Genomic DNA, 17,454 nt, shown 5'->3' on the forward strand with positions numbered 1-17,454 from the left:
TATATGCCTCACTTATCTGTATGTCAAGTTCTTTTCCCCTGCTTGGGAAGTTTTCTGCCATGACTTCTGTGAACAGTTTTTTTATGTCATCTGCACTCTCTCCTTTTTCTTCATTGACTCCAATCAGTCTTATGTTATTCTTCTTTGCATTGTCTAGCAGCTGCTGGATTGATTTCTCATGTTCCTTTACAATTTTAAAGCAATTTTTTCCTTTCCTGGTCACTAATTGAAATCTTATCTTCTATATCTGAAATTCTATCCTCACATTGGTTCATTCTGCTGCACAGACTTTCGATGGAGTTTTTAATCTCCTGGAAATCTGTTTGCATCTGTTTTATGGATTCCATTTGTTTCCTATGTTGGGATTCCATCATGTTCCTCAGATCCTCTATTTTTTTAATCTGTGTCCTCTCTAGATTTACTAATCATGTCTTGCACTATGAGCACAATCTTTGCTGTTATCTGAGTAATTATTTCTGATTTCATTTTTCCCAGATCCTCTTTTGTTGCCAGTTCAGAGAGTCCAGGTAGCTGAGTATCAGATTGTTCCATCTCCTTTCCCTTTGGGGTTGCTGTAGGTGATCCAGAAGTCTGTTTTTGAGGCTTGTTTACATGTCTTCTCATTTCCACAGGGGTGGGGGGGTGGCTCAGCTTCTCTGCCCTAGGAGCTTGGGATGGTGGCGGGGGAGCTTCATTCCGGGTGCTGGGACCAGCTCACCTTCTCTGCCCTAGGAGCTTGCGATGGAGGCAGGGGAGCTCGAAGTACCACCTTTATAAAGCCATGCTGTAGATGCAGTACTTCAATATTTTACTGCATTGCTAGGTCCAATGTTTCCTCCCCAGGTAAGTCATATACTTTGAGGAAAACTGGTGATAGAAATTCATGGCCATTCTCTTAGCAGAAATAAAAATATTTTGCCTCACATTCCAGCCCTTTGCAAAATACATCTAGCATAATAGCAATGAAGAATTTGTATTCCCATTAGTCTTCTATTTTTCCATGAAATTCAGGTAACTGGGTTTTAATGTTTGGATGATATAAAAAGCAAACTCAGGGGCTGGGGATTTAGCTCAGTGGTTTTGGTGCTTGCCTCGAAAGCACAAGGTCCTGAGTTTGATCCCCGGTACCAAAAAACAAACAAACAAACAAAAAATAAAAAGCAAACTCAGTCTTCATTTGTAATATAAGACTCACCTACAGAAGAAGAATTATTCAAGAGACTGAGGGGATTGATTACCTGGGAGTTTTAAAAAATTGATACAAAAGCCTCCCTTTTGAGCAGCAGTTCCATTTAGGTCTCTATAAATATTTGTTGAATGAATAAAAAATTTGTCTCTTAGAACTATCAAGAGAAAGAGGTACTGTGCTGGACCAGCACTGTCCAAATGAAGCATAATATAAGCCATCTATATAACTTAAATATTTTATTTGCCACATTTAAAAAATTTTTTAAAGGTAAAATTAATTTTATTAATTTTATTTAGTATAATATATTCACAGTGTTATCACTATAAAACATATAACATATGATTATATGTTTCAACATATAATCACTATAAAAACAGCATGGTTATGTTCTGTGTTTTTTTTGGTGTGAAGTCTTTAGAATCAGTATGTATCACATGCTTATATCACATCTCAGTTTGGACTAAGCACTTTCAATTTGTTCAGCAGCAACATGTGCATTTGATTTGAAAGCTCTGCTCTTAACCCTCTGGAAGTCATAAAGAAAAAGAAATCAAGAACACCCTTGTACCACAAGGTAGCTGTCCTTCTGAGGCTCATTAGGCACAAAGAATTTGCTGAATATAGAAAAGAGGACTAGAACTCTTCCCCTGACCTCTTAGCCCACATTTCTCAAGCCTCCTAAGCCCTGAAATAGTTGTAAAGACAACAGAAGTTACTCAGAAAAGCAGCAGGACAGTGAGGAATAGGGACTCTCAATACAAACCTCACTACTATGCCCTGACAAAGGAAAGGGAATTTTCAAAGTCACTGCCTGGCTACACTAGGACAGGAAGGTGAACCATCAGTGATTTCACTCCTGGCTTATTATAGCTCTGTAAGTAAGTAGTAAGAATTTACCTTTTCTGGTTTCTGGTTTGAAATGAAGGCATAAGAACAGGTACAGGTTCACATTACCGAACGCCTACAAAGAATTTGAGCTTAGGAGCTGGAAAAGGTAGCATCAGAGAAAACTATGGGAAAAATCCTGAACGTGAGGTCAAAAAGTTTAGGTTAGAATCAGGTCTCTGCCCTCACTGGCTGAGTACTCTGGGGCTAATCATTTAAATTCCATGGTCTCAGTTTCCATAGCTGTATAAAACAGGGATGGTAATGTCACTTCTGTACACCCCAGGAGAATAGGTTAAAATGCTTTGTAACCTATAAAGTGCTACACAAACATGTGTTATTCTTACTATTCTGAGGAGTCCAACTCACCATTAACTTTCTTTGTTGCCTTGGACAAGTCGCTTTATCTTGTACATGCCTCCAACTTTTCATATGTAACATGAAGTATTATGGGTGCAGTAACATAATGGGTGTAATACCAACACTTTCTCTCAACCTCAAACAAAGATTTCCCATTCAAAATACTCTACAGGCAGAAACCTGTGTGTCAAGTAGAGACCTCAAGTCACTGGTGACCAGAATCAAACCAAAAAGACTTTACTCACCTGAATGGGTTTTTTTTGGTACTGGGGATCGAACTCGGGACTTTGTGCAAGCGAGGGAGGCGGTGGAACCACTGAGCTAAATCTCCGGCCCTCGCCTGAATGTTTTTTGAGTGACTACTGTAAGCTGAGCACACTACTAGGAAAAAGGGACTATAAGGGAAAAAGGGAAACAGACACACACATCCCCTCCGACTCATGAAAAAAGAGGACCTAAAAAACAACACAATGCATTTCTAACATTAAGGTAGGAGGCGCAAATTCATGCGTCTGCTTGAGCAGTGAGGTCAATGAATGAAGGCCAAACAAATACCAACAGTATGTGTGGGCACTTTGATAAACTTTTGGTGAGTTGGAGTGTATTCCTTCTTTGGGGCAACTACTTGGCATGTTTTTATTTATTTGGGATTTTTTTTGTTAAGCTAGAAAATAGGCTTATACAAAAATTTCCTGATTTTATACCTTAACTAATTAAACAAAACTACTTTGCAAATAAGCATAAATGTTATCTAGAAGCCATATTTGTTAGTGATCTCTGATTTAGAGAGGAAAAAATAGAGAAGAAAACAGCAGGGGTAAGGTGAAAAAAAGGCACTCAAAAATCTCAGGTTATGGAAGATTCTGCTTAATTTTCTAGGCCAACCACCCAGCCAACATCCCAAAAATGGAAAAGGCAAAAGCTTCAGAGAGATTAAGAACAGGAGTCGATGCTCTTGGGAAGACAAAAGAAGAGGTAAGAAAAGGCAGCTAGTGGCAACCAAGAGGGTAGTTTCACACTTTGGAGGGACTAAAGGCTAACTACAAGGCATGAGCGAGCAAAGGCAGTGAGAAGCAGTAAATGACGCTTTCTGAGAATTATGCCAGGAAAATGGAGAACCATAATGAGGTGAGTGTGGTCACGGAATGACTTGAGGACAGCAAAAGGCAGATCATTTTCCTATATTAAGGGGTAGCCAAGACAAAGAGAATAATTGACATGCAAATCGAAAAAGATATAAATGATGTGACCAAGTTCCTGGAGGATGAAAGACTTAAAGGAGAAGACAGCAACTGCAGAGGAGGAGAAAGACTTTATGATCATAGTCAGTGAATGTGCAGAACAACTGAAAAGGCAGAAGGAACTTTTTTTCTGAAAATTAAGGCTCAGGAGGTACTTGCACCTGTTACTTGTGAAGCAAGAGCTCTACAAACTAATTATGGTTCTAGGGAGAGAAACCAATTAAAAATTTTAAAATTGGGCTCAGTTCATGTCACTGTTCAATGGGATCTGAAAATGCATGAGGTTCTGTATGTTTCTATTTTGTATTTGCTCACCAAATGCACATCATAAGTCAGAAATGCCTATTAACTGAAAGTATACATTCCAATGATACATTTTATTTTCCAGAACCTCATTACCAGATGTAGGAATACTATGCAGGAAATACACAAACACCCCAGGAGATACAGAATACGGAATTCTCATTAAATTCTAAGTAAAACTTTGTCAATCTGAAATTACACACTGACAGAAATTCCATAATAATTTGTAATCAGTTAATAAATCAGTGAAAAACATTTTCCCCAGTCCTTGATACCCAAAGTGTGGGGGGGGGGGGGGCGGGTACACACTGCGGATGGGAAGGTCCGGCGATCAAGAAGGAAGCTGACCAAGAAGAGAGAGAATACTGAGGGTACTGACCTTTGTGACTCTGCACATTTGCTAAAGTTTTCTCAGCATATGGAGAAAGTTTTGCCTGACATGTATGTAAAACCTACTAGCCACGCTGCTGTTAAACTTTGTCGATTAATTAAAAACTAATGTTTTACAACACTTAGGAAAAACTTTCCTGAAATACTCTCCTTCAGTAGAGAACTATCTCCCATTGATTTTAGTCAAAACGCTTCTGTTCAAGCCATTTATATTTTACATATGCACACAAATGCCCAGAACAGTATAGAATATTCATTCAATCTCCTTCATAGGATATCAAACATGACTTAACACTTGTTAATTAAAATGAACCTACTCTGCTTAGTAAAGCCTTAGTTAGTAATATTTAACATTTACATAGCAATATAATGAAAATTTTTTAAATAATAAAGACATTAAAATATTATGGCTTTAATTTGTGAGTTTTCTCTTTAAAAAGCAACCTCAGACATTTGAAATTGAGTAATGAATCATGTCTGAAAACTAACTTTTCATGTTAGAATTTGGAAATGGTTTCATAATTTTTTCAACAAAAAAGATGTATTATAGAATTGCTAAGCAAAGCTGGATAATAATAATACATTTTGTGAAACTATTAGGAACACTAGTTATTGCATGTTGTCTGCAGCAAACGCACAGCAGGGCAGGAACCTAAAGCAGAATAGGGACCATCATGCACTTCTCAATTAGGGTCTCTGTTCTCCTAAATAAGACACTTGTCTAAAAAATGGTAAAAATATTTAACTACATTATGGTTTAGTTAATAGTGTTTATTATGTATCCATGAAAACTCATGGATAATACTACTACACTTATGTGGAGAAAGGTAAAGGTATGTATGCCATACCGTTAAGGCACAAGGAAAAAGAATGGAAGGGTATTTACCAAAAGAATACAGGATGAGACTTAGAATTATTCGTGTCCTTTTCAAGTTTTTTCTTTGTAATACAATTATAGAAGTAAAAGATTAAAAATATGCCTTATGTGAGACATGTTCTCAAGGAACCCAAGAAAACAATAAACCACCTACACATACAACTATATGACTATATAACTATACTCTTAGCATGTCCCAGGTCTATAAGAATGGTGAAAACTAAGTATTGTAGAAGTCTGAACCAAGAAGTAGATTGTTTTTATTTGGATTCACAGAATTTATTTTGTTGCATAAGAAGAAGTGGGAAATAAAAGCTCTAAGAGAAATTATTGGACCTTGAAGAAACGGTGAGTATTCTATAAGTATACAGACAAAGAAATATCCCAGATGAGCTGTAAAAGCAGCAATTACAAGATGCATTTTCCAGGAATGATCAGTAAAACCTTAACTAGGGCCCCTATAGGGGAATGTAGCCAGGCTAAAGAATCTAGGGATTCTTTGGGGAATCACTGTGGAAGTTAAACACCATTTGGTCATTATTCTAGGCCTCTGATTAAGGCTAGGCAGGAGATCTGCATTCTTATGTCCTACAAAATTGCTTAGTGTACTGGAAACTGTCCATTCATGCAGTGAGAACTCAATAAACATTAACTGATCTTTAGAATCTCAGCTCCCTGAATGTTCTCCTGATGGAAAACAAGAGGAAACTCTTAAATTAGACAGAGGCCACTGAATAATAGATGGAGCATAAACTGCCCTACATGAAGTTCCTCTCCTAATCTAAGCAACTCCTTTGCAGATGGAGTCTCTGGCCATATATATTAAGTAGCAGTTCCTGGAGTTTATAGGAGACCTGTCTTAGCTGTTAGAACTTCAGGACCCAGTCCTCATTTCTCCTTCTATCACTGCAGCAGAAGGAAACCTACAATAACTTATATTAAGATGATAACATTCGGTAAGATATGAAAATCTGGACCAGGGAACATGACCCACAGTGCTTTAGAAAAAGAAAAAAGCTGCTCAAAAGCAGATCCAATGTACTCAGTCAGAATTAAGGGAGACAGGATGGTGCTAAGCAAGAGAGTAATTCTCCCTTACTGATTTCTCAACAATATCTCTAAATTTCACTCATAAAAATTAACTTACTTCATAACTGAAGGAGAAATTTGGATGCTAGGCAATATACTAATTCTCTTTCCAACTTCCCAACAATTTCTCTAAATTTCTTTTATAAACATTGATTACACTTTTTAATTTTACAGGAAAAAATACATTCAAAAATATAATAGAATATCATTTTATATGGTTCAATCAACTCTTTGATTATTATATCAAAGACTATTATTTTGCCCTTCTGCTATCATTATTCTCTAGAGGAAAAGCTGTAAGTTAAAAATAAAAGATGAACATTGTCTATTCTTAGCTCCTCCAAGGGTCACCTTGACAATTTCAAGGTATATATCTCAACCTCTACTACTTCTGTGGAACACAGTATCTTCCAATTCCCTAACTCCATAGAGGAGGGAGCCAGAGCTACAACTTTAAGACAATTTGTACTAAGTCCTGCACATTTGATTTTCCATTGTTAACTCTGATAATACACAGCCAGAGAAACTTATTCCTTTTATCTAATTAAAATGGCATATCCTTGGCCAATATCTCCCCATCTCTGCCCTACCACCAGGGAGTCTTTTCTATATTACAAACAAATAGTAGAGGTTGCAAAATCATTCCACATGGCATGGCTACTATTGTTTTGGTCTGGGAAAAATCTAAAGTGGACATAACCAAATAACCTAGTTTAAAAAAAAGAAAGAAAGAGATCTCATTAAGGTCACACAGACCCAATGACTTTGAGGAATGTAACTTCCTGATATGATACAAGATACACCAGTAACAAAATATATGGCTAGTAGTGAATGACAGGAATATCAGTTGGAAATTTTAGCTGAAAATGGATAAAAATCAACAAGCCAGATTTGTTTTTTGGTTTGAAACTTTTGTTCTACAAGTTTTAGACTGCTCTTCAGTCATTTAAGCAACATTTATTGAGAGTCCACAGTGACCAGGCACTGTGTGAGAACCCCAGAGACAGGGGCATGCCAGGAGGACATGAGGGGGACAACTGGTCACTACAACAAATGACTTGGAACAGTTAGACAGAACAAAATGCTATGAAGGAATAATGTGATACCAATCGCAGCAAGCACTTACAAAGCTCTTACAGGGTGCCAGACACTACTCTTAAGTGTCACTGAGATTAACTCATCCTATACAGAGATTCAGTATTTCTAAAATAAGAAGACCAGGGACAAAGTGACTCAGATTATTAGTGGTAGTGCCACGACTTGAATCCCAGACATTTAGCTCCAGAGTCCATGTTTTCCCCCACTACCTTACCGCTATGCATTTGAGGTAAACAAATGGTGAGGAGGACTTAATGTTGAAAAGATAGTGAAGGAAAATCTGTCAGAAGGATGACATCTGGAGTGAGATCTAAAGAACGAGAAAAGCAGCCCTTCTTTCTGGCAGTAACTGAAGAGGAAGAACAGTTGTCTATGAGGCACTCCTACTACATGTCATGCCAAGGAATGCTTATCTTTATATTATCTATGGCAAAAGAGTAAGTTGCTAAATAACTTTGTTGTTGAAAAACTTGGGTGAGTGATATGTCAAGCAAATAACTAGCTATCAAAATAAGATGAGAAACATAATAAAGATGTGTAGTTCACTATAAGCCTATAATATACCACATTTGAAAAATGTCCAAAATCCTATATGTAGCACTTACCTCATTCAAACTTTTCGCCTGCTAAGAATTGTGTCATCCTTATCTGAATGACTGCTGAATCAAATGAGTCAGTTCCAAAGTAATAGGGTTGTTAAAATCTTCCTTTCCAATGTGTAGAAAACTGGTTATTTTTGAACACAGATAAGCAGACAACAAATTTCTTGACAAACACACCCTTTTTGTATGCATCCTGGCATTGTGTCTTCAAGAATTCCCCAGGCTTCCCCAAGAAACTCTTACCCCTTACTGCTTTCCAACTTGTTTAAATCAACAAAGAGCCCAACTAAATAGAATAAAAACCACAACCTCCAAGGCCAAGGAAGAGTCTGTCTAAAGAGAATAAAATCCTCAATGTCCAAGGCATGTCCAGAGAGAAGACTGAAGAGAGACTCTCTAGAAAGGAAGAGTGAATGACATCAAAGCAAAAGAATCCTCATCATAAGAGCTAAACATGGAGTCCAAGTGACAGAATTCAGGGCCACTTATATAGCAATTCTTTCCTCTCTCCTACTCACTAACCCCAACCAGACACTCTCCATCTCTATTCAACTCTTGAAGAATTTTGCGTTCTACTTTAATAGGAAATTTGTCTGCAAATCATGATACTATTTTATCCCCTTATTTCAATGCAGGTGGAGATCACAGACCACAGTTATGGGATATTGAAAGAGAAGAGAAAGATCACTGAAGACAGGAAGGGAGGGCAAACTATTCCAGCAGTATGTCTTACCATCTCATTCTTCCTACCCCAATCCTTTCATTACCTACTTCGGATGCTAAGTCCCTTTAATTTCCCTTACCCACCCCCCAATTCAATATCTGAAGCACTGCCCCACCCACTCCAGGTCTACAATGCTACAACCAGGCTCATCCTGCTTAGTGCTTCTGCCACAAGCAAGTTTCTTGGGCATTTCCATTTTCAAACTCAACCAGGAGGAGCCAAGGGGACTTTCAGTCTCAGTTAAGGCCTCTGTAAGGTAAGATATGGCTCTGGTGACTCATAATCCAACTCTGAATGTATTTCCTTCAGTATGCATCATGGTGCAGTTCTTTTATTTGATAATTACTATACTCTGGCACACTCTGGCTTATAGTCTAATGTGAGCTCCAAACCACTTTGCATAAGACATAGAGCTGTTAAACCCCTTAAGTGTACAGTGCACCCTTGACTTACAAACTCAATTCATTCTTGAGGGCTGGTTGTAACTCAAGCTGGTCAACTGAAGACTCAAACTCTTCTACACGCCTTCAAAGTCTTTTTCCTGAGGGCTGGGGATTTAGCTCAGTGGTTCCGCTGCCTGCTTCACAAACGCAAGGTCCTGAGTTCGATCCCCAGCACCAAAAAAAGCAAAGTGTCTCTCCTGTATATGGGCAGATCTCAGTGTCCTTAGAGAGACACTGGCCTAGGTTTTCTTAATTAACCCCACACAGGAAAGGATGTTGTAATGTTCCTTCCAGAACTCTTTAAGGGTTAAATCTGTATCTGAGACCATCTGGAAGCACAAGCAGCTGGCATCTGGGTCAAAACTCAAGACTTTGTTCATAAGTTAAAACTAAAGTTCCAGTCATAAGCCAGGTTGTTTGTATGTCAGGCTGGTCGTAACTCGAGGGTCCACTGTATTATCTTATTTGATCTTTCAAAACCTCTGATAGATAACTATTGGGGCAGTAGTGTTAAAACAAACAAAACCTCCCACCCAAGTACCTAAACTGACAGAGACTTAAATGTCTGCTTGTAAAATGTAAGAAAATTATTTACTAGTGAATTTTTATAACATGATCTATTTTTATATTCAGTCTGTCTGGGCCTTAAAGTGGGCAATTATAAATAGGGTTTATAAAACAAGAGAAAGACCACTATTCAGGAAAAGGTTCCTGTTTTTGATATCTATAGTCTGCTTTTCCATATCTGAAGCTGCCGTGCAAGATACTCTCTGCACCATTGAAATGGCTGGGGTTTAGAAGGCCGTAATTGAAATCTGCCTCTATTTCAATACCCTAAGGGCTAAGCCAGGTGTCACTAATCCCCAGATGCTCTGCTTTCTTCCAGGAGCTTCAATCTGATGGCCTGACATCAAAGAAAAGTTCACAGGCTCTTTAAGATAGATGATTTGTTTACCATATCTTAACTAGAAAAATTCTGATTCTAATAAAGGAAAATACTCATATGAAAGAAAACAGGGAAAAGAATGAAAGTACTTTCCACTCGGGCAGAAGTTTACCTTTCCGATTTAAGTAAGAGTAAATAGTACTAATGACTCAAGTGATTGGAAGTGACTCTAGACTTTCTGTGGGTAGATCTTTTAATGCCTATCTATACAATCTACACCTGTCCAATAACAAAAACAGAGTGATGCCTTTTCATGCATCACAAACCAAGTGTCAGCATGTAATATTGATAATACCTAACAAGTAAAGACAGGCTTTCACTACTAATCTTGTGATTGTTTGTGAACTTTAATGTAATTATTCAAATACTTGGAAATGCCTGTAGTTTTCCACGACCCACACATAAGACTATATAAATAATGTACAAAAAAAGATTGCCAGTTAACGATTTTTTCTGTTGTTTACTCTCAAAAAAGGAAAAAAAGTCAAAAGACAGAAACATCTGAAGGGTATAGATAAAATTCAAGACTTGTACATGGTTTGAATTACTTTCCCATAGACAAGCTGTTTTTTTGGCAATCTCACTGCCTAAGGAGGAAACTGAGTGCTGGGTACAATGATATAATGTCATTTTAATCTTCAGAATCAGATAAAAAGATGACAAAATACAAGTGATAGTACTTTTTCTTTTTTACATGCTTAAGATACATGCTTTGGTATTTTAAACCCCAGAATCACTTTCAATTCCTCAAATAACTTGTGCGCTCTCTCTTACTTTTTGGCTTTTGCACATGCCGGTCACCCGCCTGGATATTGTTCCTGCCTGAAAATGCTCCTTTTGCCATTTGCTTGGTTAACCTCTATTTATGTATCACACAGGTATCTTTCCAGAACCCTTTTGTGACCTCAATAAACTTGTTTGGTTGTTTGGACTATGATTGATTCATTCTTTGAAACACTTCGTTTTCAGCAAAAAAATGTTTATTACTAAAGGACAATTTATGATATATGATATAATAAAGATCTAGTATAAATTGTACCAGTTCACTTTTAATTTCTGCTTTTCTTTAAAATAATAGAACTGTGTTACTTTATACACTCTTTTAAAAAGACTTCACTAGGCCAGGTTTAACCACAAGCTTTTTAAGTAACACTAATTAATTAAAAGAGGAAGGGGTAGCTAAGAAGTTCCTGGCATGTGATTGAGAGAGATTTGTCCATTTATTTAATAAATTACTTATTACCCTATGAATCACTATTCTAGTTCTGATGACGTGGCAGATAATGGAAGAAATAAGTAGACAAATAAATATATTAATCTCCTACTTGACTCAGGAACTTTATTAACTTTCTGACCCCAAAGCCAGCAAATAGAATAGAACACTTGGAAACAGGACAGACAATGGACAGCAGGACTATGGTACCTTTAACAAGTCACAGGAATGCTCTCAGCAGGGAGACAAAGAGCTTCACACATTTCATAGTCTTCGGTAATTGAAGAGCAGAATGAAGGAGTTCTTCCTAATCTATCCTGTGATCCTGAAAAGAACACTCCTGGTGCTTTGTGTTGTGAATACTTCTTAATACTCCAACTACACATTTACGATGTATTAACTAAACTAAGTACTAACACAATTCAAGATTCTATAGACTAACTTACCTCAACATATGAAATTGGAAATATTCCTATTTTGTCTGCCAGCATCCCTTCAGCCCAGTTTTCATCCACTCTGCGGATCACAGTCAGAACGTCATCCTGAAGAAAAAGCAAATCATTAGTCTCCCTGATCCCATTAAGTTTGTCACTTAATTTTCTATCTCAATAAAGGGACTCAAATTTCAACAACAGATGAATAAAAGTGCTATGACACATCTTTAGCGCACAAATTCAATGTTTTCATGAACTACATGATACCTATCAGTCATCCTGGTTTTTGTTTTCTTTTTCTAGACAATTACAAAATTACAAACTTCTACACAAGTGGCTGGCTGCTTATTTAGATCCATAAAAACTCAAGTGCCACAAACCCTAGCATCTTGAATTTCTGTTTAGATCGATCCTCAGATACTTCTCCCTTTCTCTCTAACATGCCAAATGCCCACTCAAATACATGTTCTATTGCTTTTCTTTACAAAACCAATATTCTGCTTAAAATTCTAAACTATTTTATCAATTCAGTAAATTTATTCATTTCTGTTTTTAAGCAAAGAAAATTTACATATAAAATAAGAAAGTAATGATGTTTCATTTGTTATTCATAATTCAGTACTTTAAAATTCCTAGGTGCTACATATACTCTGTAAAGTGGCTTAGAAATAAATGTAGGCTCTAAATACGAAAAGACTACCATGTAGAGAGCATCAATCAAGATTATCTTTCATAGAAGTCTATGTGTAAAATTATTTTCCTTAAAGAAGACTGCTTCCAGGTATTTTTAGAAACACAGAGAGATGGTTCAGACAAAATTATCTTTTTGCAAAAGGCAATGCCAGCCATATTTCAGGTACAAAAGAAATGATAAATTTCACTCTAATTTACCTTTGCAAATGGAAGGCAATCTTTGTCTGCTTCCTTGTCTTTCACTTCAAAGTCATAAAGTGCTTTGCACTGAGGTGGGGGCTGAGGTAATGGTTTAATAATCTGCACAAAATTGGTGGGGAAAAAACCATGGATTCCATTGACTTCCCCATGGTACCAATTTTCATCCACTTGTCGTCGCAAAATGATGATGTCACCTTTGCTGAATTTAAGGTCTCCAGGTTCTTTTCCTTCGTAGTTGTATAATGCTTTGGCACATGGTAACTGAGGTATACCCTTAACGAAAAAGATAAATTTTAATGAAAAAACAGCTCAAAAATGCCTCTCAAAAATATAAATGTACTGTCAATGGTCAAGCTCAAATCCAAACCTTCCCCCTTCGAAGAAAATCTTGCATTATTAAAAATAACTATTTATATATGCCAATATATACCAAATATAATAATACCAAAAACAAAACAACTGTCCGTCAGGGGAACAAGGACAATAGGGTATCCGTGCACCTACACTGTAGACTTCTATTCTCATATTTAATTTAAGGGGAGCTTTTGCCTTGTTTCCTTGGGATTATTAGTATATGAACATATGACTACTGAGTCTGACTCCCTGGCATGAAATTCAAACATTCATAAAAAAGAATACTTAATTTCTATATTAACTATGTCATTCAAGATAAACGATAAGCACTGAGAAAAACAGAAGCCTAATTCACCAATCTGCTAACTGCTCTTAAACGCAATTGATAAAAATAAAAGTTTGAAAGAAAAAAAAAAATAAGTAAATAAATAAATAAATAAAAGTTTGGATTTGGGGCAAATATTTTCCTGAGGGCTGGGGATTTAGCTCAGTGGCAGCCCACCTGCCTGGCAAGCGTGAGGTCCTGTGTTTGATCCTGGTACCAAAAAACAAACAAACGAAAACCCTGATACTGCTTTTAATGTGGGCAGGAGATATTATTCTTTCAAGAACTCAACAGGTATTTGAGGGTCTATCCTATGCTAGAATCTAGAATATGAGCGTAAATAAGATAGTCCCAGTCCCTGCCCTCTCAGAATTTATAATCTGTGAGAATTTAGACAGCTTTTCAGTTTAAGATCAGTCAACTTTGTTTGCTCTTTCTTGGTTAGAGAGCACTGATAGTCTGTTTTAAATGTTACTGCACTGCATTATAGTTTTAAATGACAGATTTAAAATTGTGTTTACCCCTGATGCATTTTAATCATCAAATGGATCAAATATGATACTTCCCAGTGGCATTGGAGGTGCCCATTCTTGAGCATTAGTTGTCATTTTAGTATCTCTGGCCTCTCCAAAGCACTGCTGCCTATTACTATTACTGATTCAGAGGATACATAGTAAATCAAACATGTCTATAATAATTCATTGAATGAGATTACCAGCTCATGTCCTCATTCAATTATTCATTCATCCAAAAACATTTATAAGTTTTAACTTTTTTACCATGGAACGTGCTAGTGCTAAGAATTTAAAAAGGAATAAGGCACAGTTCTTTTGGTTAGGGGCTAAGGCATTAGAAATAATGATGATATGATGTGGTAAATGTAATGATATAGATATGCACACTGGGAGAACTCTGAGGTTTGGGAGTGGGAAAAGGAAATACTTTCCCCAAGTCTTAAAAGATACATTAGTGTTAGCCAAACAAAGTTGGAGTGGATGAATAAAAAGAAAGGTGAGAGTATTCTAGGCAGAGGGGGACAGCACTAGCAAGGGCGTGGACGTGAGAATCAGCACACGGTGTGGAAAGAATAGGGTTTATAAAGAATGCAATGTTCCAGTATGAGAATTAAGGAACATTAAATATATGAGAAACAGGCAGAGGCCAATTTATGAAGGGCCCTGAATGACATGATTATGACTTTAGATTGCTGTGTCGGGTTTGAAGCACAGATGGGCATGATAGGACATGAGTCAAACAGATGAGCCTGGCAGTAGAATGGAAAACAGGCATGAATATACAGGTAGACAGACAGCTACGTACAAGGCACAGGCCTAAGCCAGTTGAACTTTTTTTTTTAAGTTTAATTTTTCCAACAAAATAAATCAATAGGTAGAACTCATACTACTTCTCCATCCCCTTCCAAATTGGATCGAAGTTTTATACCCTTAATGCAACAGAACTTCATAATATGATTTTCAGTAAGTAGTTTGTTTTCTAGTCAAAGATTTAGAGTTTGGTCTACTCACAAGCTAAACTTTTTTTTTGCTAATTTTTGTTTGGCTTAAGAGGAATAGTAATTCTTGCTCTCAAAATGCTACTGGTAGTCAACACGCCAGGGATTGGTTCATGTGATGCTTCAGTTAGTTAATTAGAGCTGCTTGGAGAGGCTAACATCCTTGGAAGACAGGAGTTGAGCCTCCCAGAAGTACTGATGCCCTTCTAAGCTCTCTAACTTTTGGATCCTGCCGTGTAAGACCTGGCCTCTAATGGCACAACCCCTGTTATTCAGCCTTGACATAATCGTGTAAGCAATCCTGCTGTGTCCTATTTTTCCAGAAAGGAAATACCGCCCAGGAATTCTGGCCCTTCATAATGTCATGAGCTGTGGTCATTCCATTCAGTGCCCAACTGTGGAAGGAAGAAGTCTAATCGTTGTCCATCCTCATATGTACTTCACAATATTCTCTTCTGTATTATGTATTCCTTGAATTCTGGTTATCACAGCTTAACAATATTTCCCAAGATAAGTTTGAGAAAATAGCAATAGATAAACACAGCAGTAAGTATTATTGTGGGAGAGGGGTAGAGAGCTGACAAGAGAACTAAGCCAACTCTTAAAATGTAGCTAATGAGATTGATCAGGCAGAATAGTGAATGGGTTGGAAGCACAGATCCACAGCTTGAATCTCAGCACACTCAATAGTTGTGTGATCTTGGTCAGGTTAATCTCTCTGAGAGAGCTTTAGTTTCTTAATTTGGTTTGTTGTGCAGATTTAGCAAATTTGTGTGCATAAATGCCCTCAAATGGTTCAGAAGGCAATAAAGGCGACATGCATAAACTATACCACTACCACCACCACCATCACCACCACCAGCATGAAAAGCTTGGTCACCAGTGAAATGGGGCACCTGACAGTGTGTTTGTCTCTATGCAGCTGGATGCTTTCCTTTTGGATGGATTCACACAGCAATTACATTTTAATATATATTCACTGTATAACAATGCAAAGAATGTTCCTCCCAGGAAGTGTTCAGAATTTTGAAATGTGCATTTCTGAGCACACATTTGTCTTCTAAGTGGAAACCATTCATCTTCTGGTTGAACAGAAGAAATTACAAATTCACTGACATGCACCGTTTAATAGGGGATGGCATTTTAGATGTGGCAGTAGTTCATCTTGACAGGGCTAATGTAAGGCATTGGAAGCCTGCAGGAATTAATTGAAAATCCTATTACAAACTCAGTGACAAATAACTCTATTCACCATTATGGCCTGTTCTCTCAATTTTTCCCCACCTCACTTGGCTCCACTTGGCCCACTCTGCCCAAATTCATGCCAGGCAAATCCATGCACCAAGATACAGATTTAGCACTCTGAGAAACCATTCTGAACTGCTCTTTGAAGAGATCTGTAAAATTCCAAATGACCCACAGTATGGTTCTTTTGTAATATGCTGATGTGGGAACTAAGAGAACTTATTTCTTTATAGATCATTTTCACACACACCAGTGGTCTAATGGACTTATAACTTTTCCACAAAGCAAATCTATTAGTGCTTCTAAAATCATCAAATATTATTAATAGAACAAGTGGCAAGGAGAAAACTTATGATTAACGATGATATACATTAACAGCCAGCCTAGGGTTACATCCTTGTGATGCAACCAAAAATTCATTAATTCACACTGACTTGCTAAATGTTGACTGCTACAATTATCTCAATGATCAGTAACCACAGAGAAAGAATTACAAAGCTTATGGCAATCTATCCCATGAGCAGACATTTGTACATCTGGCAGTGTTTTTCTATGGTGTTCTCTTTTGATTAAATTCTACGTCACTAAAAAGCCAGTTTGTGTCAGGTTTCTCGAAAGAAGGCTTCCCACATTAAACAAAATGAATTCTACTCTGATTTCAAATCAAGCAAAGTTCAGTGATCTTTAGAAGACTTATTCCCACACAGACTGCTGATGATTAAGGATAAATGGTTAAACGACTTGGAAGAGCAATAAAAGAACACATTTTCCTTCTGCAACATCTGAAGGATAAAGCCAAAACAATTGGTTTGAAAACCCAGGACTACCCTTCTGGGCAAAATACGTCCAGAGCCCAGGGAGGTGATGCCTTCTCATTGATCTGCTTAGAAAGGTCTGCGAGTCATGTCATCACCCTGGCCCTCTGCTGTCGGTGCCTTCAGCAGCCTTTCCAAACTGCTGCTTTTCTTTTGGATTCTCTCATCAGGCCGAGGCTCCTGAGGATCCACAGGGCTTACATTTCACTTGGAGACTTTCACTTGGCTACACATGAAAGGGAGGCTCCAAAAGAGAGAAACCAATGCTGCAGTCTAACCTTGGGTGTGTGGCTGTCATTCACGCTGCCAGCTTTATCAAAAAGCTTGGCAATGTGGACAGGCAAAAGAATTATAACAATTTCTCATCTAAAATAATTTCAGTAACAGTGAATTACTTTGCTCTTAAAAAAGCATGACAGTGGATAAGGTTTACTTCTCGAATAATTTGTGTTTCTAAATTATACATGCATGTTTTCATATAAGACATTAAAATCCTCATGCAATCTGCACACAA

At 37.4% G+C, this 17,454-nt stretch overlaps 2 protein-coding genes across 5 annotated transcripts in view; one reads left to right on the forward strand and one right to left on the reverse strand.

The window, feature by feature from the left end:
- Positions 1-11,110, forward strand: part of LOC147826712 (uncharacterized) — a 43,348-nt gene extending 32,238 nt beyond the window's left edge. The window contains exons 2-5 of the mRNA XM_087217003.1: positions 3,314-3,409; positions 8,670-8,756; positions 8,883-9,014; positions 10,088-11,110. Coding sequence (XP_087073129.1) covers positions 3,314-3,409; positions 8,670-8,756; positions 8,883-9,002 — 303 coding nt within the window. The 3' untranslated portion in view covers positions 9,003-9,014; positions 10,088-11,110. The remainder of the gene's footprint in view (positions 1-3,313; positions 3,410-8,669; positions 8,757-8,882; positions 9,015-10,087) is intronic.
- The window catches only part of Sh3rf1 (SH3 domain containing ring finger 1), a 166,711-nt gene that overhangs the window by 45,630 nt on the left and 103,627 nt on the right, over positions 1-17,454 (reverse strand). For all 4 annotated transcript variants that reach the window (XM_021264926.2, XM_004852919.3, XM_004852920.3 and 1 more), the window contains 2 exons: positions 12,686-12,961; positions 11,807-11,902 (listed from right to left, as the gene is read on the reverse strand). In XM_021264926.2, the coding sequence (XP_021120585.1) occupies positions 11,807-11,902; positions 12,686-12,961 (372 nt within the window). The remainder of the gene's footprint in view (positions 1-11,806; positions 11,903-12,685; positions 12,962-17,454) is intronic.

The sequence above is a fragment of the Heterocephalus glaber genome, unplaced genomic scaffold, assembly GCF_053883595.1.
Source record: "Heterocephalus glaber isolate CG9 unplaced genomic scaffold, H.glaber_assembly_v1.0 deba00001461, whole genome shotgun sequence".
Lineage (NCBI taxonomy): Eukaryota > Metazoa > Chordata > Mammalia > Rodentia > Bathyergidae > Heterocephalus > Heterocephalus glaber.